Raw genomic sequence first — 21,919 nt, 5'->3', positions numbered from 1 at the left:
CCAGCTCTGTAATTTGCAATTTCAACAGAAAAATCAAGGAGTGTAAGTGGAACTCTTCAGATGAGAGCTCAGTACCTTGCTGATGCACAGCAGAGTATATTTCCCTGCTGCTGTCCTTGCTGTGCCCACAGAGGTTACTGATGGGTGCCACTATTCAAAGTCCTGAAGCCAAAATATGGAGTCCTTTGACTTCATCCTCACTGGACTGGATGGGTTTATCTTTTCAGCTCCCTATTCCAACGCTGCCAAACATAAAGAGTCATGTCTCTTTGCTACCACTCAAAGCATCCAATGTTTTTTTGGTGAAATGCCTTTTCTACTTGCACACATTCTATTGCTTATCAGCCTAGCAGAGCTAATTGGAATTCGAGGGACATGCTCTAAGTAAAATTAGCAAACAAGATTAATAGACTTCTCTTGCTTCTATAGAGTGAGACATAATAAAGCAGCTGATTATAACTTCATTGTATTTAAGGAGTCCACTTTGCAAAATGCAGTGACATTTTAATTGACAGTTACCACTGAAATTATCATCAATGAAATTGGCCCAGACTCATCCTGGATGCAACAGAGCGGATGTAAGAGGAGTTACACCATGGATGAGTGTTGCCATATGCTCCCTCATAAAACTGCAGCAGACAATGCTGTGAGTGCTTGTGGTCACGCTCACCCCGCTGCTCATATCAGTTCACAGTGAGGAAAAGCTAAAAAACTAATCACTCTCAATTTTTTTTATTTTTTTTCTTTCTTTTTTTTTTTTTTTTTTTAGTTGTGGGACTGTGTGGTAAGAGCCTCACATTTGTTGGACGATGGCAGCAAAGACATTGTCAGTAGCCCTTCAAGTACAACAGATGTTTCGTATCATTCAGCTCTGCAGTTCTTTGCCTCTTACACTCCTTGACCTGTGCCTGATGAGCAGCCCTGGGGAGAAGGGTTTGGGGGTGTTGGGATGGACATGGCACATGGGGGAGAGGATGGACATGGCACAGCCCAGGACACTGGAAGGACATGGAACTGCTGGAGTGAGTCCAGAGGAGGCACCAATTTGATCAGAGGGATGGAGCAGCTCTACTGTGAGGGAAGGCTGAGAGAATTGGGATGGTTCAGCCTGGAGAAGAGAAACTTCAGGGTGACCTAATTGTGGCCTTCCAGTACCTGAAGGAAGCCCACAAGGAAGAGGGAGAGAGACTTTTTACAGGAGCATGTAGCAACAGGACAAGGGGGAATGGTGTCACATTGAAAGAGAGTAGGTTTAGAGCAGATATTAGGAAAAAATTCTTCCCTTTGAGGGAGGTGAGACTCTGGTACAGGCTGTCCAGAGCTGCTGTGGCTACCCCATCCCTGGAAGTGTCCAAGGCCAGATTGGACGGGGTCTGGAGCAACCTGGGATAGTGGAAGGTGTCCCTGCCTGTGGCAGAGGGGGTTGGAATGACATAATCTTTAAGGTCCCTTCCAACCCACACTGTCCTATGATTCTCTGAAATCTGGCACTGCTGCATCCATCTGAGTTTCCTACTGCTCACACAGGTAGCAGAGAAAAAACCACAACTCACCAACAAAGTCTGTCGGGTCTGTTATATTTTCTTTTATTATAACACACGTCCAAAATGGCCCGTCAGGGTTACCAATGAAGTAAACGAATGACCAGCAGTAAATTACAAGTCACGTTGACCTGAGCTCCACTGAGCAAAAAGGTACCTGGGGAACTACAGGGATTTCTTCTCAGGTAGTTCTTGGAGGCACATGGGAACAGCTGACAGCACCTGTGAGCGCTCAGCCTCACTCCTGTCCCACTCATGCCTTCCAAACAGAGCTATGAGGGCGAGCGGAACAGCCTGGGTGGCTCCTGCCTCAGCGTGTCCAGTCAGGACAGCAACGCAAACCTGAAGGAGACCAAAAAGTCCAGGCTGGTCAAGGCAGCAGAAGAAGGCTCAAGTGAGTGAGCATGCACGAGTGTTTGCTTGTTATGCATTCATGTGTCCTTGGCTTCCAGTGCTTGATGGGCTGCCTTCATCCTGCTGCAGGTCAAGGAGAGGCGGGACAAATTGTTTCTCTTCTCCTTGTGTCATGACTGCTTTGGGAAAGGCCGGATCAGGGCTCGTGTTTCTGTTTGTTGCTTTTCCTGTAGCTCTCTGACCCCAGCAGTGGGAAAAGCCATGTATTTCACATCAATGTTTCCAGCCTCTTTCTTTGACCTGCTCGAGACCGTATTTCATGTAGCACATTAGATCTGAGTTGTGTTTGAACTTCTCGAGACCTTATTTGTCCCATTTAAGCCACCTTCCCTTTTCATGATCAGGTTCTCAGTGGTTTATCACCAAGGATGTTTATTTCGTTATGAACTTAAACGTGATTTATTTTAGAACCCTTCATGTTTTCTCCTTACCACATGTAGCTGCATCACAACAGCTGTTGTGTTGGAAGGGGAGTGGGACAGGGAGAGCTGAGCAATAGTACAGACAAGTTTCTTGGCTCTCAGAAAATAAGTTTTCACTGAGAGTGCTCAGTTCTTTTCTAGAAGGCTGTCTGTCTAATTACTGAGCAAAGAAGCAAGGTCTGCTGAAAGGCAGGGAGTCCGTGATCTCTGGGCTGAGTTTTCTGCTCAAATAACTGATGGAAAGAGTTGGTGGCACTAGCGTAGAGTTTCATCTTTAGACTCCTGTTTCCGAGACAAGGCAAAACCGAGCATAAAAGAAAAACCTGTTTCTGAATTTCACTTTGTAAAAAGCGAAATATGCCAGTCTGTGTCTGCAAAGGCCACGTTCACACAGAGAGTCTAGCCTTGCTTGGCTGGCACCAAAAAGAAGTGGGCAAACTGAGCAGGTTTTGTCTCTATCCTGGCTGTGAAGGGAGCCTGGAAGATGAGTGTCCTTCAGCAGAAGTTAAGCTGTATGGAAAACTTCTCTGAACACATCCGTATTTCCTTTTCAAACTTCATTACCTCATAAACACACGAGGTGAAAAAAGGCCAAGTGCAGGTGCTGCACATGGGCTGGGACAATCCCCAGTATCAATCCAGGCTGGGGATGGACAGCAGCCCTGGGGAGAAGGACTTGGGGCTGCTGGGAGGGTGAAAGGAGTGACCTGATTGCAGCCATCTAGCACCTGAAGGGAGCTGCAAAAAAGGAGGAGAGAGAATTTTAACAAGAGCCTGGAGTGACAGGACAAGGGGGAATGGCTTCACACTGGAAAAGGACAGCATTAGATGGGATATTGGGAAAATCTTTACCTTGAGGGTGGTAAAATACTAGCACAGGTTGCCCAGAGAAACTGTGGCTACCCCATCCCTGGAAGTGTCCAAGGGCAGGTTGGATGGGGCTTGGAGCAGCCTGGTCTATGGAAGGTGTCCCTGCCCATGGCAGGGAGATTGGAACAAGATGAGCTTTAAGGTCCCTGTCAACCCATGCTTTTCATGATTCTGTGTCTCTGTGATTTATATACCCTTTTTTTTGACCACCTTTGTATTCCAGGGCAATGTCTTACCAGCTAAATTGCACCTACAGTTTTTTGACATCCTACACAGGGTCTTTAGCTTTAGATTAATGTTTAGGTGTGTGGTTACGGTTCTGTGTTGTAACAACTAACTGGGCAGCATCAGAATTCCTGTCTGTCTGTGTGCTCTTAATCCACAGCAAGTGCAAAATAATGAAACTTATCTTAAATTTCCATGTTAAGCAACGTGTAAATTACATAATTTGCCTTAGGAGTTTAAGATAGCTTCCAAGGGGAAGCTATCTGAGGAGGCTCACACAGATGGTTACTGCAGCTCATCTGATGCCCAGTAGCTTGCTGTGGTGTGATGCCTGGGTGGCATGTCCCACACCTTTCAGCTGGGGACAGACATAATGCTGCACATTGCTTAACCTGGTCTGCAACCCATGTGTCTTGGGGCAGCCCTTCTTTTGTAATCCCGCATTGTTCTCAAATAAAAAATAATAATAAAAAAAGTGATTCCCATGTCCCTTCTGATATTACTTCTGTGGTGTGACAATGGATAACATCTGCCACGTTGGCATTCCGTGTCATTTCACAAGTAATGGGTAAAACATCAGCATTCCCCCTGAGAAGCCCTCTCCAGCAGAGCTAGGACCATTCCCACCATCCCCATTATGCCAGGGTGGTCTTTCATCTCTGAGTCCTGGAGCTTGTCATCACCACTATCTCTGTTCAGTGACGTGACCTCATTAAGGAAACTGCTTCCTGAAGGAATGTCAGATAAGATGGACTGGGTGAGCCAGACAGCCACCTCCTGAGCTGGATAAAAAGCCAGCTGTTAATGAGTTGATTAGGGAAGTGGTATTGGGAGTTGCCTGGGAAAGGGAGTGAATGTTGGAGCAGACCAGTCCTGACTCTGTCATGGCCAAACCGGCAAATGCCTTCGAGGGGCAGGAGATGATGTGAGGATGGAGCACGGGGGAAGGTCCTCTTGGCTTGGATCCTGCTTAGGTCTGAACTGGGAACACTGCTCCATGCTAGAAGACAGTGCTGAGGATGGTATGGATGCATCCCTGAGGAAACCCACCCCACTGGGAGGGGAACTCGTGCCCTCGAACAGCCTGACCTCTGTGCTGGAACTCAGGGGAACAGGGCAAAGTCCTGCTGTGGCCACTTCCCCAAGGTTTTGCATTCTCTCATGCTTGAAAAAAGGGAACTGTGAGTCCCAGAGAAAGAGGGAGACAACAGGGAGGAGAGACAAACAAATTAAAGGATCTCTTTTCCAGTTTTTTCGAAGGAGAGAGCAGCAAACAGTGTTTCTTGCTGTCTGGTATCAAGCTACTCTGTATCTCTGTATTCACTGTTTAAAGTGGAAAATGGTGATTACTCATAGTTATTTTTTATGGATGTTTCAGGTGGTTTGGCTTGAGGATGCAACACTTGATGGAAACACCAGTAGTTATTTGAACTTGGTCTGTCACAGGAGAACAGGATAAAAACCGTGTTAAAGGAAATTTTGTCCCTACTCAAAATACAATTTATTGGAAAGTCTGGAGCTGATCTAAACATGACTGCTCGATATATTCTTATAAAATCTGCCTTGACTACAGCTAAACCCTTTTTCCTGCTAAGTGCATTGCAAATCATTATGCTGATGCACACACTGAAATGTAAATTATACCATAAAGGGGAGAATAAATCTTGCCTAATCATCAGTTCGTTTTGTGTTGGTACACAAAATCCTCTAATTGGGGCTGAATGCATCTCTTTGGTTTCTGCTCTGTCCAGAGCTAAGAACAGATTTGGTGAGCATGAATTCATGCCTTCCCTGATGTTGTACAAATATTCTGAGCCTGATATGAGTTTTGGGTACAACTTCCACCTCAAAAATGTTGTTAATTATTATAAAGCAAAATTAGATGTCAATCTTGGAAAATTTGAAAACCAACCAAACTTTCTGTCAACATATAACCCCCCCTCCTTTTTTTTTTTTTTTTTAAATCAAAAAAGTGATGATGAAGCCAGGCTGTTTTAAGTCTGTGACGAAGCAAGTTTCAGAGCTCTGAGCCTTGTCAGAACTGTTTGAACAGCCCTGCACAAATGTTCTGAGAAATCAAACGAGTATTCAGCTACTAATTCTGCACCGCCTGCTTGGCTTACCCAAATGAGCTTTTGGAAAGCCCTTGAAAAGCAGTCTGGCACTTCCTCCCTTTTAACAGCTGAACTGAAATTTCTGAAAACCACAGAAAAACCACCTCCTCTTTCCAAAGCCTTGGCCTGAAGGTTTTTTCCCTCCCCAAAATTATTATGTAATGCATAGAATTACCAAGTGACTTACCTTTAATACAAGGATTTTTCTCTGTCTGCCTGGACTTGTAAAGTGGTGCTGAAACCCTGAGCTGCCCCATAGATCACAGCAATCCTTGAATGAGGCACAAAGGAGAGCATTTGTGGTTGTACTGGGACGTTCAGTCAGTGATGGCTTACCTTGGAGTCAGCATAGATTTATTTGTCTTTATTGAACAGGGAGTGTAAGATCATTTTGGCCTAATAGCCTGTTTAAGATTTAGGTGCTCAGACTCATCTTCAGGAAGGTCTCTTGGTGTCAATAAGGATTCAAACCCTTTGCTGTTCTGTCATCCATTAGGGAGAAATCTGGACTTATAACCTCCTTGCAGCCGGTAGGGCTGTCTGGGGAAATTAACCCTTGCAGAATTCAGTCCTAAGCGTGCCATGGGAAAGTAGTCTCCGAAGCACACTTGTAACCCAACAAAGCATGATGTTATCACTTCTCCAAATGAATTCAATGGGATGTGAACCTATTTAACACGCACAACTGCTCCCTCTGATGGGATGAGTCCCTGGTTTCCTCAAGTCTCGTACAGATGCGTGGGTTTTCTGATGAGTAAACCCCTGTTCGTTGCAGTGATCCCGTACCACATCACCATCACAACAGGCACAGAGTACGACTCCAGCACCGACAGCCGGGTGTACATCATCATCATGGGTCCCCAGAAAGCGCAGACAGAGAGGCTCTGGCTGGATCTCCCGGAAGGAAAAGACGAGTTTGCGGATGGCTCCGTGGAGAAATTCTCAGTTTGGGGCCTGGATGTTGGGGAGATCAAAAAAGTGGAGGTAATGCTGTGAGTGCAGCGCGAGCACTGGAGGTGCATGAGATACGTGGCCAAAGAAAGCACATGTTCCTGTTATCCTAAGCTGTGAAGGAGAGGCTCCTGGGTCTAAAAGGAATGTAAACAGGGATGTGCTAATGAGATTTCAGATGTGTCTGAACATGAAAATAAGTAGGCTTGACAAAACCAGGATCCATGTGAGGCAGAAGATAAGGGTGAATTACAAAGAAGTTTTAACATGTCTCAGTTTTGTCCCGTCTCTGGCACTGTTTTTTTTCTTTTATTGACAGATGCAGTGAAGGCTCCCAGGATGCAGTTCTCCTTCAGTCTTTTTCCTACTTGTTTTTTTCACTACTTCCAGTTGGGTTTCATAAATTGTGCCAGCAGTGAGAAACACATCTTGTATAATTTTCAAGCTAAACATGAAAATTGTTTTCACAGCTTGGAGGACCCAGGCTTAGAGAAGAAAATTAATCATCATTTGTTGGTAACGTGCACAAATAGATTTTGGTACAGGAACCATTTTTTCTGCAATGGCTCAGGGAGGCACAATTTGCATAGACTTTCCATTACTGAGCTTAAACTTCACATGAATATTCCAGAGTGTTTGCGTACATCATTCTTGCTTCATATGGCACTTCCATCTCCTGAAATCTGGCTCCAGCCCCTCAGGGGCTGAAACCCACAGCTTCTGAGGACTTCAGGAGCCTATTTAATTTCATTTTTACCCCGTGCCCTCTGTGAAAGTAAACCTACCAGGTGATTTGTGTGTGCTTGTATATTTGGAGTGAGATAAGTGAAAAAAAAAATGCAAAGAAAAAAATCCTAACTTAGAAAACCTTTGCAGTTGTATGCCCTGTTGTAGCAGGTGAGAGACTGAGACACTCACATTACCTTTCATTCAAGAAATGAATTCTGACACCTGGAGAAGTCTCCCAATTAGATTTGAGTTTATTATCAAGCCATTTTCCTAATGCAGTCCAAGTGCCTGGTTATCATGAGCATTACTGGCACTTTCCATCTAGACCATCTCAAGGTCAAACTTTTATAGTGAATCAAGTGTATAAATCCTTCTCTTCCAGACTGTGTGCATGTGGAAACAGCCATGGGTTGGGACAGAGAGGGAGGAAAAAGACAGTATCACCCCTGGGTGCCAGAGGCACAGAAAGAGCAGGTTGAAGAAAGAAATAGAAAGGGGTGTTGGAAGACAGAGAGTAGAGTGAGGAAGGGGTAGAGAATAGAAGAAAGTAGGAGCAGACACTGTGAAATAGGCAGAGACAAGGCAAAAAATAATTTGAAAAGGAATACAAATGGGAAAGAAGATAAAGGGTTGCAAATCAAATGTAGAGAGCTCGAAAGGCAAATAACATATATCTTTCAGGCTGGGTGGTGCTCTCCTCCACTCTTTCACCCCCGTCCTCAGTGATCTCACCAGTCTGCTGCCTCGCCTCTTGGTCACTTTTCCCTTCTGGTTTGTAACACCCCCCCCAGCTCATGGCTGGAGGAGCCATCTGCTCATGGCCTTCTGCCTTCCTTCGCGCAGTGCCCTCTGCCTGGAAGGTTCCTTCTTGTTGATCCATGTCCCGGTGATGACATCGATGTGCCAGTCTGCCGTGGTTGCCATGGAATCAGCCCGCATTTTCCTTGCAGAAAATTGCAGTGTTCAGGGACATTGCAGAAAATTGCTAGTTATCTACTTGGGAGAAGCGAGGAACAGTTCGTTCTTAGATTTGGCATTTGTCTGTTTCTGTAGCAGGTGAAAAGTTCTGAGTACGAGTTACCATGTGAAAATAGGATGGTGTGAAGATTAAGTTTCCAGGAGTGCTCTGTATAACCCAGGCAGCAGATTGTACAATTTAGCAGGATCTCAGGATTTGCAGTGTGATGCCACTTCCAGTTTGGTATTATTCTCCTGCTGCAAATACACTCCGGTGGAAGCAGAAACAGAAGAACATGAAGTAATTTGAAAGGGGCCCATTTATACCTGTCTTGTGAGCCTACGGATGTAATATTTACTACTGCTGTGCCTTAACAGACATGCTGATGTGAAAATAAATAATAGAAGTTATTTGGTTTAGGCTCTTTATACTGCGTTTTCAAAACAAGTTTTAATATTTCTTCTCCCAGTGAAAGAAAGTTTCTCTGTTCCTAGACTGTTGTTGCTGCAGAGAGACACAGGTATGTCCAGAAGAGCCGTTCACTGGTTCGTTTTTTTAAACCTCTTCTGGTTCAGGGTCTTTCTCCATCACAAACATAGAGTAAAATCAAGGACATACAAGCGTTGCAAGTGCAAGTCCAGTCCCTTGGTCCCTAGGGACCTGACCCTCAGGTCTCTCTAGCATTGCCTGGACTTTTCAGAATAAGCAGAAAATCCATTTTGGTTTTCTTCTTTTCCTTCTTTCTTTCCACAGAAAAACCCTCTCACATTTTGCCTCTGCCATTGTGTTCAGTTTCTGTGTGATTGGAGCTGCTGAGTACAAACTGTGCATCTTAGCGATGTGAAGTACTCAGCAGTGCCTGTGAATTACTCAACAGTCTCTCAAGGACAGTAGGAACAAATTGCAAAGGTTTTCAAACAGCCCAGGGATCTACCTGCCTTTGAAATTCTGCCATTCTGATTTAGTTCAAACATCCCATCCCAAACAACTTGTGATATTGGTATGCACGTCCAGGCTACACTGCTGGTGTGGCTGTGGCTTGGGATCACTCACCGTATTGGCATAGTCTGTCTAAAGATTTGCCTGGAACTGAAAGACAAATACTGATACTCTGCTCTCTAAGTCCAGCCATAAGTAAGACTTGGCACAGGCTGAATATATCCCAGAATATACAACATTGTTCTTGAGGTTCTTGGAATTCTGCTTGTGCGCAGGTTCTCCCAGGCAGCTGGATGCAAAGGATGTTTTGTTCTGGCCAGTCACTGATACAAAAAAAAAAAAGTTAAAAGTTTCTGTGGAAATCTGGTACCTAGCAATGTCTTGGAATGATGCTTTACCCAGAGAAGCTGTGGCTGTGGCTGCCCCATCCCTGGAAGTGTCCAAGGCCAGGCTGGACAGGGCTTGGAGCAACCTGGGATAGTGGAAGGTGTCCCTGCCCATGGCAGGGGGTGGAACAAGATAACCATTAAGGTCCCTTCCAAACCAAACCCTTCTGGGGTTCTGTGATTTCGGCAGTGTGTAATGAATCCAAAAGACCAGCAAATTTTGATAGGCTCATTGGGATTCTCCCTCCAGCTGCTTTGTCCCTGCTTCACTGCAGAACTGTTGCCCCGAACTTTCTCCATGCCATCCTGCAACAAAACTCTGGAGGCTGCATGCAAACTCTCAGAGGGGCTTTGGGTTTGGAGACGCCCAGCCAAGCTGGTAGAGAGGGAATGGGAAGGCAAGTGTTATATTCTCATTCACCTCAAACCCCAAGAACTGGAGAATTAATGCATCCATTGTACACTTGAATTTCCCTAGTGGTTAGCTCTAATTTTCTGCAGCTGCACAGACATTAGTATAGCAATAATACTCTTAATAGGAGTGATGGCTGAGACAGCCAGATAAAAGAGATCAATTGGTTTTTGGAAAAAAAAAAAAAAAAAAAGAAAAAGAAAAAAGAGATACCGCAGACATATCACCCTAGATGGATCTGTTATTAAAAATTATTGTCTGAACCACCTTAAATATCCTAATAATTTAAAACCAAAAACCATCAAGAACTAAGGACCTCGTTTTCCTAGTAATGACACAAACAGCACTTGCTCTGGAGATTATGAAGTGCAGGTAGGTCTTTTATTCAACCTTTTATGTGCAGTTAGCTCATTGGAATGACAGTCTGACTGATGTTTGTACATCAGCTGGGATACATTACTTCTAAGTCTGCCCTGGGGTGAATTGTCCACCTTCTTTAAGAGGCACATGCAGGTTCTTGGAGAAATTTTGCTTATATATCTGTAGGAACACTGCTTGTTGCTCTTCATGGCCCTCACCAGGTTCAGCTCCAGGTGGGCTTTGGCTTTCCTAAACTCATCCCTGCACACTTCTGCAACATCTCTGTACTTCTCAGGCTTTCTTCCCCCACTGCCACCTCTGGTATTCTTCCTTTTTCCACTTAAATTTTGTCAGGAGCTCATTGTTCATCCGTGCAGTCTTGTGGCCACTCTTGTGTCACTTCCTGCTCTCCAGGACGGATCATTCTTGCGCCTGGAGGAGATGGTCCTGGAAAATCAACCAGCTACAGATGTAGGCTCCATCTGCTGTCTCCTGTACAAACATGGAGCTTTTGCAGTCTAAGCAGATAGGAAGCAGAGAAACAACCTCATGCATATAGTTGACTTACATGCGGATTTGTGAGGGAAGGAGAGTTTGAATAACACACGGGGGTGTTCGCTGAGCTGCGTCTTTCCTCTTGGCTATGCAGCTTTGGGGAGTCACTTCTAGAGTGTGGTAACAGCAGTGGAAGGGCTTGGAAAGGTGGAGAAATGGGTCTGCTGACAACTGCAAATGAGCAGATGGAGATCAAGGGAGCAGAAGCAGAATAGTAAGAGATTGGACATGTTTTCATGTAGGTCAGTCTGGTCTTCCTTGCTTTTCCCGGGTAACTGGCAGTGTCCTGCCTTCCCTCATGCTCAGCAGCTGCTGACCTGAGCCCCCTTGCCCACAGCAGCTGCCATGTACACTGATATCTTGCCTATCAGGCAGCAGTGGCACTATTCCAGAGCTCCCTCATGGCAACCTCCCGCTATCTGAAGGGGTCTATCTGGAAGCCAGCGAAGAGACTCTTCATCAGGAGCTGTAGTGATAGGACAAGGAGCAATGGGTACAAATTGAAAGAGGGGACATTTATGTTGGATATTAGGAAGAAGTTTTTTTACTGTGAGTGTGGCGAGGCCCCGGCACAGCTTGCCCAGGGAGGCTGTGGATGTCTTATCCCTGCCAGTGTTCAAAACCAGGTTCAATAAGGCCTCAAGCAACCTGGTCTAGTGGGAGGTGTCCCTGCACATGGCAGGGGGTGTTGGGACTGGATGGTCTTTAAGGTCCCTTCCAACCTTGAACATCCAATGATTCTGTGATCCCATGGTTTGTGTGACGGTGTTGTGGATTCTTAGTCTTCCTTTAACCAGGAGGTGTTTTCCCTCTGACTCCCACAGGTGGGGCACGATGGTGCCACCCCTGAGAGCTGTTGGCTGATGGAAGAGCTCACCATCGTCGTGCCCACCAAGGGCGTCATGTACAACTTCGTGTGTAAGTGCTGGCTGGCCAGAGACAAAGGTGATGGGCTCACCTCGCGAGTCCTCAACATCCTGGATGCAGAATGTGTCAATATTGGCATCAAGGTAGGCACCAGGCTCACCTTGTGTCTTCAGCTGCAACAGGGGCCTCTGCTGGCACAGGCTGAGTGTCTCGAAGCGTGAGAGCTGGTTGTGTGTCAGCAGCTCTCACACTGTGACTTCTGCAAGTGGCTTGAGCTTTTCCTTTGGTTTACTTTTCCGTGTTGTTTTTTTTATCAAAATCTTTAGGCATGGTTTAGAATCATAACTGTTTAGAGTCCTGTTTATTTAGGCTGGAGGGGTGCAGCCGTGGCATAGATGGGAGGGCAGAGCAGGTAGGACATAGTTCAGCAGCACATCCTCATTTTGTCACCAAACCTGGAGCACCCAGTGCATCACCTGGTACCTATAGGGTGGGAGCAGCTGCAAGGTGAGGAAATGCTTCTAACTCATCAGATTAGAGCAGTGAAAATATTTAATTATACATTTATATATTTTTAATATGTGTGTATAAAAAATATATATTTTATTATTTAATTATATTCAAATTATATTATAATATTTTAATCTCTGCATAGCGTGGCTACATATGGGATTTTCTAATAAGGGGGTAGGGAAACTGAATTCAGTCAGAAACTAATAACTAATGGAAGTTGCTGAAACATGGAGACATTTGTAAACTTGATCTTTGAAAAGAATAACTGATTAAAGTTGAATAAGTAATGAAAAGAAACTCTGTAGTCTTTTCATCCATATATATGAATTTTGAAGTAATATCTGCTATGCCATATTTCAAGCAAGTACAAATTGGAAAGCTGAGCTATGCTGATTTTGGATGTGAGATTTATGACAGAAATAAGACTCTGGATGAATGTGACAATAATACTGTGTTTAATACCTGTATGGCAATTTAAAATCTCTACAGATGTGCTTCTATTTACAGTCAGGTTACACTTTCATGGTACATTAATTTTTCTTTATGCTGCTCTTGATTCCCAAGCTAAAGATACTCTCCCGAAATATTTCTTGTTCCCCAGACACCCAAAAACTGGGTAACATTTCTAGTAACTGTGAAGGATTCAACAAATCAGCGCAGATTTCAGTGATGGAATTGACCTGAGAGGGAATAAAAACCTCCCTCACCCTGAATACCAAGGTTAAAACCAGTCTCATAAAAATGTCCAATACGTCGTTTAACCTCCTAGATAAGGTTTCCAAACTCCTATTGGTGAGCTGATGGCCTGTCTGTACACTGAAGTGGATCTTAATGAAGAGTTATGTTCAACCTTCCTTTAAAAGCACAGTCCTGAATATTTATTTTCATAAGTATGCCAAAAATAGACACATCTAACTACTTTTTTTTTTTTCTATGGTGTTGGGCTAGAAACTTGCTGAAAGGTTTGAAGGAAATCCAGGGAGATGCTTGAGATGTGAAATCAGAAGTGAGCATTTGAGGTTCTGACCAGTCTCCTAGCTAAAGGAATTTGGGACTGTTCCCTTGTCAGTAGCTGTAGTTAAGTTTTTAGAGTTCAAGGACAACTGATATGTTTAGCATCTTTGGGAAAAGTATTAGGTTTTCTGTTTTTCGTGTGCTTGACTCTTGTGCTGTACCCATTCCAACTTAATTTTCTTCCTGACTTGATATTCCCTCTTTTTTTTTGCTTTAAATTGAGCATTTGCCTTCCCATACTTAGAGAAATTACTCAACGTCCACCACAGCCATTAAAAACCTTTAATGCATTGGTAAAAGTTTTTCTGCTCCTTCCTGTAGCAGATATGATGCATTGCTATGATTTATAATGTGTGTGGGTGAATATGTGATGGACAGGTTACTCAGGATCAAACACGAAAAATAATTTTTCTATTATGTTATTCCTTTGCACTGTTTATTTATGTGACAGTCACAATTCAGGCCAGTAAAAGTGGCCTGGCAGTGCACTATTTGAAATATGTTTTGTTGGGGCTGTTTTTTTTATACTCTTCCACTTCTTAAATCCAGAAGTCGTTACCATAGCTATGATCTTGAAAGCATCTAAGTGGCCTAAAAATCTTAATTGCCCTGACAGCCACTGAGACTTGCACTTTTTTTGACATGTTTATTCTGAGTCTTATTATTCACATGTCAGGAGAAAAGAACAAAATTAGGCTAATAAGGTGAAAATGATACAAAACATCTTTCCACAAATTGGCATGGCTTCAGTGCACGAGATGTGGGAACACTCTGCGTTCAAAGCAGCAGTCAGAGAATAAGATGTCTGCATTTTTCTGCCTTAGAGAGTTTTCCAATGTACAGACTTCAAAATTATTAGTCATGTTGGACTAAATGAATGTTGCCCAGATGAACACCGAACACTTAGGGGAAACATTCTGCAGCTAAAAAAAAAAAAAGAAAGAAACAATTGTGCCTTTTGGAGATGGTTTGGTTTGTTGTGGTTTTGGTTTTGGGTTTTTTTTTGAGTTAGCAAGATTTTGGTCCAGTACAGGAGTCTGGAGTGCTGGGAGGTTTCCAGGAGGAGATGCCAGTAGCAGTGGGTTGGACACCCAGCCACTGATGTGGTGGCTGTGACCCCATGGAGAAAGCAGTTTAACAGATCTTCATCACTGCCGTTGCAATGGGACAAGGGATAATGGTTTTAAACTGAGGGAGGGTCGGCTTAGGTTAGACATAAGGAAGAAATTTTTTGTGCTGAGGGTGGTGAGACACTGGCACAGTTTTTCTCAGCAAGGTGGTGGATCACCCATCCCTGGAAACATTCAGGGCCAGGTTGGACGGTGCTTGGAGCAACCTGGTCTAGTGGAAGGTGTCCCTGCCCGTGGAAGGGGGTTGGAATGAGGTGACCTTTAAAGGTCCCTTCAAACCCAATCCATGCGATGATTCTGTGCTTCATGTGTTTGTCACAATGAATGCGCCTCATTCTGAGTCAGTCTGGGCTGACAAACTCTGCAGAAAAAGTCACAGATGATGCAAAGACCAAGGTCCTGTTGTAAGTTTCAATCTCTGACTTCTCCTCTGGGAATTGTGGTGTGCAGAGAAACTGAGAAACTGCGTTGTAGCCATTTCTGAAAATGAAGCAGGTCTCCAGCAAAGCCTGCCTAGTGTTTTGCCCAGGCTTTTGCAGGGTTTAGGGACAGACGTTCAAATGAGACCTTCTGTTGTGGTTCTAAGCCCAGCACGAGATGAAACATCATGCAGCTATACTCACTCAGCCCCTCCTCTCTTCCCTCCCCACCCTGATGGAAGGGGGAGGAGAATTAAAGTAAAACAACTTGTGTGCTAAGAACAACCTATAACTGAAAATAAAATGCAATAATAATGGTCAATAATTATAATAAAAAGGGGGAAACCGAGTGATACACAATGCAGTTGCTCACAACCCACTGACCCATGCCAGACCCCTCTTCCTGAACCCAGGTCATCCTGCCCCAGGTAACTGACCCCAGTTTATATACTGGGCATGACATCCTATGGTGTGGAATATCCCTTTGATTAGTTCAGGTCACCTGTCCCAGATAGGGCCCCTCCCAGTTTCTTTTGTGCACCTCCTACCTGGCAGGGCACGAGACAAGGGAAAAAACAGTCCTTGGCTTAGCACAAACAGCACTCAACAAAAAAAAAAAAATCAGTGTTATCAGCACCATTCTTATTCCAAACCCAAAACACAGCATTGTTAACAGCTACTGAGAAGACACTAACTCTACCTTAGTTGAAATCAGGAACCTTCTGATTGTTTCCAATCCTCACCAGGTCCTCTACGAAGTCACGGTTGTGACTGGAGATATCGAAGGTGGAGGTACCGACACCAGCATTTTCATGACTGTCTTTGGATCCAATGGGAACACTGAGGAAATGCAGCTGGATAAAAATGGGGACAGGTACGGTAACTGCCACTTTTGCTGGTTAGAAGTGGAGTGATGACAGATTCTTGTGCCGGGTCAAGAAGAAGTCGGGTCTTTGATCAATCTCCCACTGGAACACAAAAATTAACTCCCATCGACTTTGTGGATTCAGAAATGAGCCCTTTGTAAGTGTTTCTGTCAGGTATTTAAGCAGACCAGGGGAAAAGAGAGCACTGTGTATCCAGGGAAACCATTATTTGCCCAAGTTTTGTTTAACCTGTTCCTCAGTGCCTTCAGAGATAAGGAGATAAGTGTGAAATCCTGCACTGTCTCCAAGAGGAGCTGTGAACATTTCAGGAAACCACAGGGGAAATTTCTGCAAAACTCATCTTTTGCGGAAAAACAAGTACTTTAATTTAAACATTATTTAATGGGAATGCACATAGTAAGTGCATAATGAGATAAATACAAACCAGCATGCCCACTCCTGCCTTGGGAAGTGCCTGGGATGGGAAGGTACTGGCTGTCCTCTGTCTGTTCCTCCCATTTGCTGAGCTGGCCAGGTGCCAGCCAGCTTGGTCCAGAGGCTGTATGAGGGATGCCAGGACCTAAGCTGGGGGATCAGCTGAAAAGAGAGCTTTTTACCTTGGACTCCCTGCCATGCTAATGCAGTTCCATGGATTTGGGACTGGACCTGACTTGTCTGCAACCTGTAAGAAAGGGACATGGGATGAAATCTGTCTGCCCAGATGTGGCCAGAGGTGAAAATGGGACAGAGTGCTGCACTGCATGCCCTCATTTTCCTAAAAAGGTGAAAACTCATATTTCCTTCAGCAGAGGCAGCTAACAACCAATTTAACCCTTGTCTGATCCCAGCACTTCTGTAAATCAAAAAAACCCCACATGCCGCCAGCCACCCTTTTCCCAATGCTTTCCTGTTCCTTCCTGGCACCTGCCTGGGTACAGAAAGCTTTTGCACGCTCAAGAATGAACCATCTTTTGGAGACAGGCTTCATCACTCTTAAATTTAATTGATTGACTACCTCTGATCTTATTCAGCAAAGAGTCTGCAGAGCATCAGAAGGGTTGGAGCTTTTGGCCACACAGCTGGAGCTCTGCCTGCTGAGGTGATGCTGGATAATTGAAGATAAGGCTCCTGCATAGAGGTGTTTGCTCAGGGGATGTTTTACTTGCAGCTGTCATAGCAGAATAAGTGGACAAGAGTGTTCAGCTAGGATTGAAACCTTCATGTGTTTAGTTAACAACGAGCACCAGCCTTGTTTGCTGTGAAAAAAAAAAAAAAAATGTAGCAGAGGTGCTGCTGACTAAAATCTCTGCAAAGAACACAGTTGAGCTGAGTAGAAAACCGTAGCTCTTGGCCCTGCTCCCAGTCACAGAGAGACATCCAACATGGGGGGCAATGCACCTGGGGTACCAGCAAGTCTGGACATCAGGGACATCCCTCTTCCAAGACCCTGGGCAAGCCCAAACTGGCCTATTTTCCACTAATTTAATCCCAACAGTCACTTCTAGTAGGTGGGAAAATGGACCACATCTGTGTTTAAATGTGAAGCAGACTTTCCATCAGGGTATGTCAACCAAAAAAATCTCTAAAGGAGGCCAAGACATCGTCAACCCTTCAGGAGAGGGGTTGCAGTTTTGCTGCATCTGGCAAGGCAAGTGATATCCCTGAACTATGTGGCCTATTTAAAAAATTACATTTTTTCATATGGGTGGGATGAATAATCTCTCATAGGAGGATATGAAAATGCAATAAAGGAGAAACGCAAACTCTCTATGTTATTAGTTGTTTGGGTTTTCTTCTGCCAGTAGAAGATCTGTGAAAGGTGTTGAAAACTCATCGGGGCTGGATAAAGAAGAAGGAAGTGTAACACACAGCTATTATTATGTTAATATCCCCAGGATGCTGTGCTGTTCTTTAAGGTTGTACTGGCACATCTCTGCTGCCTGTATCACACCCCCAGCTGTACAAAGTCCTTGTCATCCCTTTAGCGTTCTCTGCAGAGGACATTCATGTCCCCAAATTCACACACTGTCTGTTTCCACACCACTGCCACCACTCTTCATCCAGCTGTTAACAGCACAGGCTTCCCCGGTTCTTGTTCCGCGTGGAAATCTCTCCAGCCTTTGAGCCAGCGGTGCAGGGATAGGTGAGAGCTGCTGCAACCAAAAGGTAAAAGGCACTTCATCTTTATTGGAGCCATCCTGTGCCAGTTCACTCACAGCAGCTTAGTGCATTACGAAGAACCGCCTGTCTAACCTGCCGCAGATTTAGGGCAATTTTCGCTACATTACTGTTATTGCCAAGACCCCTGGGCAGTAGAAATATTTATAAGGGCAGGCATGGGTAAGAAAGCTTAATGAAATCCTTCAGATAAATGGTTCAGTGTCCTGGAAAAGGAATAGCAGCAGTCAGCTTGTCTGGCTACTTCCTTCCCTGCTCAATTTTTTTCAGGCTTATGTTCATCTTCATATACATTAGGGATAGAAAAGAGCTTCTGGGTCACCCAGTTTGTCACTTTGGCAATTGCTTCCCTCTAGTACAATGACTTCTTGGAAGTAGCAGGTGAGTATCAGCATTACAAACTTTAAACAGAGCATTTACTGAAGATAAATAGTGGTTTCTTTTGCTAGCAGACATTTTAACTTAGAGTTGTTCAGCCCAGAAAGCATCAGAGTGAGAGATTTCTATGAAGCTTTGTAGGTAATAGTGATCATAGGATCACGGGATAATTCAGGCTGAAAGGGTTCACACCTTTTTCTTAAATAGATGTGGAAATCAATCCAGTCCAGGCACAAAAGTGCATTCTCTTTCTCACAGTGAGACAGGCTGTCTTGGTATCCGGTACCACAGAAAGACAAATAACAAGAGGGGAGTTTTTCAAAGAGCAAACATAACCCTTAATAACTAGAAATGGACTGGGACCAAAACGCCCTGTCCAAGTGCCTCTGGGAGTGCGGGGAAAGCAATGCCTGGATGAAAACCGAGAGGCTTGAGCCAATCCCTATTACTAACATCTGCAGCTATGCAGGCTCAGATAATGGTGTGAGGATAATCACATTCGTGCTGCAGGGGGTAATCTGAACAGAGGTTGGTAAAGAAATGGTTTTTCTCCATATTCTGGCACTGCACAGCTATAGGAGGGTGAGTGAGTTGCCAGGAGTGAGATATCATCATTATGGATTGTCTCTATTATGGCAGTGCCCACATTTTGCAGAGGGCTTCCCAAGCCTCTCATCAGACTCAGTTAACACCTTCACAAGGAGAAGCTTGAAGGAGGAACCTCAACAGCACAGTGGTCACAGTGGTGCTTGGTAGATCACCTGGATTTGGCTGCCCTTCTCCTTAGCAAGGGTTGGATTTCCAAGTCCAAGCCCACAATGGGTCTGCCAGAGTATTTTGGGGGCCAGCCAGAAGATGTAGTTCTGAACACAGCAGTACTGAGCCTGAGGCAGCACTTCCACCGAAGCAAGGCTTTCCTCCCAGCACCAGCGATGCCAAGCGGGAGGGAAGGCACAGTCCTAGCCAATGTAATCTTCTTCAGGAAGCATATGTTAGCTGTTTTTTCCCTTTTCCTGCTTTCTGCTGATTGCTATGGATGAGCAGTTCCTACACATCCTTGTGCCTCCACACAGCAGCCAAGCGCAGGGTAAGGTCTTTAACGCAACGTTACACAAACCCGCCCTGGTTCTTACCAAAGGCAGAGGCAGCATGCAAATCCAACCCCCGCCCCCCAAATTCACAATATTGGTTTTTGTCTCCTCTCTGACACAACTTGCCTGTCCTTGCTAAGCTTAGGTGTTGTGCTCTGGCTTGCAAAACATCACTTGGGTGCTGTATTTAGATGAGCTGCAGCAACCGCCTCCCTCCGCAGCAAACACAAAGTTGTGTGCTGAGCCTCAGCGAAAGGAGATGAAGCTAAATTATTTTGCCTTCTAGTTGGAACGGGCCAAGGGCAGGCAAGTGGGCAGCCGCCAGGAGGGAGGCGATGTGCAGAAGCCTGACTGAGTTGCTATTGTTCTGGTTGCAAACAGAGCGGTAATATATGCTACAGGCTGCCTGGAACGGCTCCAGGTGCTGTTGTAGGGGCTTGATTTTTTCCAGGGGAGGAGGAATCCCTGTCAAATCTGCACTGAGGTGTCTTGCCAACAGCACAGTAGCTGGTGATTGCAGCACGGGAAAGCTCAAGTCCAATGAAGTGCACTCATAAACTTTTAATTTGAGGCTGTTGGCATGGTGAGAGTCGCGGCACGCACAGAGATGCAACGACTCTGTAAAGAAGCAGGAAACCTCCCCCATCTTTCAATCCCCCCAGGTTTGAGCGAGGCCAAGAGGACAGTTTCATCATGGAGATTGCAGATATTGCACCCCTCAGGAAGATGAGGATCCGGACGGATGGGAAGGGGACTCGCCCACACTGGTTCCTGGAAAGGGTAACTCCGCACCGTGCGTCTCCCACAGCCAGCTCGTCCTGACACCCCTCAGGCCCTGGCAAAGGGGAGAAAAGCACCCAGTGACTCACTTTTATTAATTTCCTAATTTTTTTTCTGTTTGGTTTCTCATGGTTTCTTTTCCCTGCAGGAATTGAGTCAAGAAAGAGGAGTGCAAGGGCAAAGGCTGCGTTGTAAAGCTTTTTTTTTGTGCGTGTGTGTGTGTGGTGGAATCACCATCCCTGGAAGTGTTCATAAGGCTTGTGGGTGTGGTGGCCACTGTGTTTCTGGGTTAATGGGTGGCCTTGATGACCTTGGACGTCTTTTCCAACCTAAAAGATTCTGTGATTTTACCACAGGCACTGCTGTTAGGTCCCACCCTCCCTTCCTGCAAGAGCCTTGGTTTGCCCCCAGGGCACCTCAAATATTTTCTGACCACTGGGATATACCCTCAGACCCTGCAGTTCTCTGCCATGCTCTGAACCCGTAGGAGGGTGGTTGCCCCTCTGCCAGGCAGGGAGAGCTAGAGAGAGCCTGGCCTGGGTAGGGCATTTCCATATAATCCATCCTTTCTGCTGGATCATCCCATCTCTCCCATTTCTCCTGCTCTAGCACACAGGCAGATTTCTTTCTTTTCTTGTCCATAAGTAAGTAATTTGTCATTTATGTAATTTATCTTGCCTTTTGGATGGAATATGCAGACTGATGGTATTTTTCCCTAATACTGCACACAGGCATGGTGCTTGCCTTTGTCTCCTTTGCCAAACCACCAGGTCACCTGTAAGGATCACCTGTATTTGGGCAGTTAAAAAGCAGCTTGCTTGTTATGGCTGTCTGTAATTATATTTCTAAGATAGCGGGGCAGTGATGTGATGATTCCACACCATCAGGTTTCATTAATGGAGAAACAAACACATCTCTGCCATTTTCATTTAGTATGCTTTTTCTGGAGTAGATATCCTGCTGGATTTCTGCATTTTGACTTCTTAATGAGAATAGTTTAAGGCCCAATAGCTTAACCCATGGTCAGAAAGAGAACTGCATGATTTTTTTCATTGGGTCCTTTATACTTTTTTGGCTAATCTAAAGTGGTTCTTCTTTTCCCCACAGATGCTTCCAAATACTGGCCCTAGGTAGCCACCAGTTCTCAGTGGAGCTATGAACTCCTCTTCACCTTCATTAACATGAGCTAAAAAGCATTCCTGTCATGTAGTACCATTTTTACTCAAGTATTTTCACTTTTAACTTTTTTCTCAGCAGCTAGGGAAGGAGGGGAACTGAAAAAGAGGAAATTTAGTCTGGATATTAGGAATAAATTCTTTACTGTGAGGATAATAAAATACTGGCACAGGTTGCCCAGAGAAGCTGTGGCTGCCCCATCCTTGGAAGTGTCCAAGGCCAGGTTGGATGGGGCTTGGAGCAGCCTGGGCTAGTGGAAGGTATCCCTGCCCATGGCAGGGTGTGGGAATGAGATGAGTTTTAAAGTCCCTTCCAACACTTAACATTCTATGATAATGCTTGTGCAGCTTTTCAGAGGACTAGGCCTCCAGCATATATCTTTAGAAAAGATGCCACAGACACACAATTTTTCTCTCTGTGCCTAAGGAATAACTCAATCTGTTCTCTGATTTCATTCAGACGTCTTGGTCAAACTCCCTCTGTCGTTTCTCACATACCTTCCCCTGAGTTTTATAAATCATATTTATATAAAATGAAATCAAATAAAGCTTATTCATCCAGGTCTTGCAGTCATGAATCAGCAATAGTTCAAAAGCAAGGGGTAGAGGCATCTTTAGTTGCACCTTCTCAC

General features: G+C 44.8%; 1 protein-coding gene across 1 annotated transcript in view; it reads left to right on the top strand.

Annotated features, from left to right (window-relative positions):
• The window catches only part of LOXHD1 (lipoxygenase homology PLAT domains 1), a 150,161-nt gene that overhangs the window by 99,095 nt on the left and 29,147 nt on the right, over nucleotides 1–21,919 (top strand). The window contains exons 31-35 of the mRNA XM_050329855.1: nucleotides 1,812–1,935; nucleotides 6,362–6,570; nucleotides 11,701–11,886; nucleotides 15,566–15,693; nucleotides 19,995–20,112. Coding sequence (XP_050185812.1) covers nucleotides 1,812–1,935; nucleotides 6,362–6,570; nucleotides 11,701–11,886; nucleotides 15,566–15,693; nucleotides 19,995–20,112 — 765 coding nt within the window. The remainder of the gene's footprint in view (nucleotides 1–1,811; nucleotides 1,936–6,361; nucleotides 6,571–11,700; nucleotides 11,887–15,565; nucleotides 15,694–19,994; nucleotides 20,113–21,919) is intronic.

This window comes from Myiozetetes cayanensis, unplaced genomic scaffold, assembly GCF_022539395.1.
Source record: "Myiozetetes cayanensis isolate MyiCay16 unplaced genomic scaffold, myiCay2020 scf4, whole genome shotgun sequence".
Lineage (NCBI taxonomy): Eukaryota > Metazoa > Chordata > Aves > Passeriformes > Tyrannidae > Myiozetetes > Myiozetetes cayanensis.
This window is presented reverse-complemented; position numbering and strand designations above follow the sequence as displayed.